This window comes from Nannospalax galili, unplaced genomic scaffold, assembly GCF_000622305.1.
Source record: "Nannospalax galili isolate Female #2095 unplaced genomic scaffold, S.galili_v1.0 scaffold591, whole genome shotgun sequence".
Lineage (NCBI taxonomy): Eukaryota > Metazoa > Chordata > Mammalia > Rodentia > Spalacidae > Nannospalax > Nannospalax galili.
The window spans coordinates 2,335,712-2,339,207 of NW_008330926.1; the positions used below are offsets into that span (position 1 = coordinate 2,335,712).

Genomic DNA, 3,496 nt, shown 5'->3' on the forward strand with positions numbered 1-3,496 from the left:
TGCCTCTGCCTCCCAAGTGCTGGGATTAAAGGCATGCGCCACCACGCCCGACAAGTTACAAGGCATTTTTTACTATATCCTAGTAGGACAAGTTTATATTTAATTTATCTTGTGGTCTAGGACATTTTGGGAGACTGTGCTTCACTCCATAGCATGCAATGGGATTCTATTAGTAATTTATGTTTGGACTGTTAGTATGATCCCTGACCAAGCAGGAAAATATGAATCCCTAGATTCTTACTGTTTACAAAAAATAATGATGTGCTTTTTTTTTTTCCTTCGGTATGGGGTTTGAACCCAGGGCCTCACAAACATGCTAGGCAAGTGCTCTACCACTGAACTACATCCCCAGCCCACATTTTTTAACTTATTATCTTGAGATAGAGCCTCATTCTATAGACCATGAACTTATGATCCTCCTACCTCAGCTTCTAGAGTAGATGGAATTACAGACTTGTGCCACCAAACACAACATGTGATTGAGAATCTGACTCCTCTTCCCAAGCACTAATTTTCTCATGTGATCTTGGGAAAATCACTGTCCTCCTGAGAGGGATATCAGGTTATGAATCCCTGTTGTAAATACAAACAGAGAGAAAATGTTGACCAAGATCCTGAAGTTGAAGCGTTTCAAATCATCATTTAGTGTACTAGGCATTGAAATAGAAGAGCTATGAGTACATACAATTTGAACTTTTTGTTATTTACTATTTTTGTTTTATGAATATGGATGTTTTTCCTGCATGTATGTAAGTGCACCCGTGTCATGCAATGCCCAAGGAAGCCAAAAGAAGGTGTTGGATCCCCTGGAACTGGATTTACAAATGGTTGTTAGGTACCATGTGAGTGCTGAAACCCTGGTCCTCTGGTGGTGCTCTTCTTAACTGTTGAGCCATCTCTAATCCAACGTTGATTTTTTTTTTTTCCCCTGAGTTTTTTGGGATGTAATTGACATCTGTTTATACACTGTGAAGCCTTTATGTTTATTTTTGGTTTTGTTTTTTGAGATGCAGTCCATCAGAGATAGACTTGTCTGTCTCCCAAGTGCGTGTATCACCATACCCTTTGTGTTTATTTTTTATTTGCAAAAGTTGGAAAGTAGGCTTGGTGAGATGGCTCAGCAGTAAAAACATGATGCCAAGCCTGATGATGTGAATTTAATTCCCAGAACACACATGGTAGGAGAGAACCAGCTCCCACATGTTGTCCTCTGACGTCCATGCTTGCATTGTCATACATGTTTGCACACACACATAAATAAGTGTGGAAAACTTGTTTTCTTTTTTGGAAATAGCTTGTGTACCATGGGGCAAACCTAAGCTGTTGACTTTCATTTTTATCTATCTAGGTCAGAATACAAAGCGTGAATCTGGAAGAAAAGTTCAATCTGGAAACATCAGTGCTGCCAAGGTATCTTAAATATTATAGTACCTTGCTTCTAGCTGTCTTCTGTAGTATTTCTGTATTGGAAGCAATAGCTTCTTATGTATCTAGACTTCAGAGTGTATACCTAGTTAAGCAGAGGAAAAGTTGTCTTTCCCTGGCGTTTCTCCTATGATGGTACAGGGAATTTTCCCCTCTGACCAAGTAAGGCCTAATAATCTCCTGTTTAACCTGTGCATAGTTCTATTGAATGTGTTTCATGTATGTTTTTTTGTTTTTTGTTTTTTGTTTTTGGTCTTTTTGAGACAGGGTCTCCCTGTAGCTCCAGCTGTCCTGGAACTTACTATGTAGACCAGGATGGCCTTGAACTCACAGAGATCCACCTGCCTCTGCCTCCCAAGTGCTGGGACTAAAGGTGTGCGCCACCACACCCAGCTTCATGTATGTATTTTATAAAATACCCTATTTGTGTTTGGCTCCCAACTAGAATGGGTTGTGGGTAACTTGAAGGAATAACTGTATTAATTCCTTTTGTAGTCCTAGTGCTCACTGTACGTCCTGCTTAAGTGTTCAGTAAATGTCTTTCTAGTGAAGTGGTGCAAAATTTGATTTAGGTGTTGAGAAGTCCACTTCTCTGAAAAGATTGCACGGGTAGGATACTGAAGCTTAGGAAAGCAGGTCCCCTTTTTTTCTTGTAAAAAGGATTTCTTAACTGTATTTGAAATAGTTGCCATTCCTTTTTTTTTTTTTTTTTTTTTTTAAAAAAAAAAAAAAAAAAAAAAAAAAAAAAAAAAAACTTTTTGGCAAGAAATTCCTTCAATCTACATCCTTGGGGACAGGCTGTGACAGCCTAAGGGCTCTGTGTGTCTCTTGCACACCCCCCTGTGCACATAGAAAATCCACTTTTCACTTCCTGTGATGTTAAGTGGTTAACAGATGGCATGAGATTTACAGTCTGAATTATACAGATAAAATGTCCAATTCCTGAAGATCATACCTTACAACTGCATTCATGTACATTTGTGTGTAGGGATGGGATGGGGTGTGAATGCTCATGTGTGGGGGCACCCACAAGTGTAGAGGCCAGAGGACAACCTCCAATGCTGTTCCTCAGGTGCCATCTACCTTTTCTTTTCAATAGAGACTCTTACCAACCTGGAGTTCACCAAGCAGGTGAGGCTGGCTGGTCAGTGCCCAGTGGGTGTTATTTTTTAATCTTTTTTTAAAATTTTTAATAACTACATGGTTAGAAGAAGCCTTTCATTACAGCTTTAACATATTCAGTAGCACACTCCAGAGCAAGAGTACATCTTTTTTTTTTACTAGGAATATGATTTCCCATGTACAGTAGAAATTTCCTTGTGCCAATTTATTACTTTTCTTTCTTTTTAACATTTATTTTGTGTGTGTGTGTGTGTGTGTGTGTGTGCACACATGAATATGTATACATGCACATGTATCGAGGTCAAAGGACAACATGTGGGACTCAGGTCTCTCCTTCCTACCATATGGGCTCCAGTTGTCAGGCTTGGCAGCAAGTGCCTTCACCTGCTGAGCAATCTCTCTGGCTCTTATTAATTTCTTTAAAATTAATAATAAGTAAATACACCCACTTCCGAGATGGCACACCCCATAGCCTCCCTCCCCCCACTAGAGCCCTTATACTCTGATATCCCTGCTACTCTCTGCTGTGTTGTCAGCACCCCCAGCCATTCCCCACTACTTGTCCATCTGGTGGATCTAGTCAGCCTGTCTAGAGGGCTTTGTTTTAGGAAGGTTAGCTGTTCCTCATCTAGCAGCAATCAGCTGTCAATATTCCTTTAGATACGGTTGGGGTCTAGTGTTCGTTTTCCCAGTTCTATGCCAGGTTACTATCTGGGAGTTCCTTTGGCCACCCTGACCAACAACTTAAAAGAAGGTATCTCCTCTCTGGCATTGTTGCTTGTTATGTAGCCTTTACCTATGTATGTGGGCTCTTAAGAAATTATACTGACCTCTTTAATCTCTGGTTATATTTTCCTTTTGGATGTTTAAGGCCATACAGTTAGCCCAGATAAACCAATTTATTTTTACTCTTAAGGTCGTTTGAGGATCTGCTCCTCAGGGGTCACAT

At 40.2% G+C, this 3,496-nt stretch overlaps 1 protein-coding gene across 1 annotated transcript in view; it reads left to right on the forward strand.

The window, feature by feature from the left end:
* The window catches only part of Cct3 (chaperonin containing TCP1 subunit 3), a 32,234-nt gene that overhangs the window by 1,995 nt on the left and 26,743 nt on the right, over positions 1 to 3,496 (forward strand). Inside the window, exon 2 of the mRNA XM_008853595.2 lies at positions 1,349 to 1,410. Within this exon, the coding sequence (XP_008851817.1) occupies positions 1,349 to 1,410 (62 nt within the window). The remainder of the gene's footprint in view (positions 1 to 1,348; positions 1,411 to 3,496) is intronic.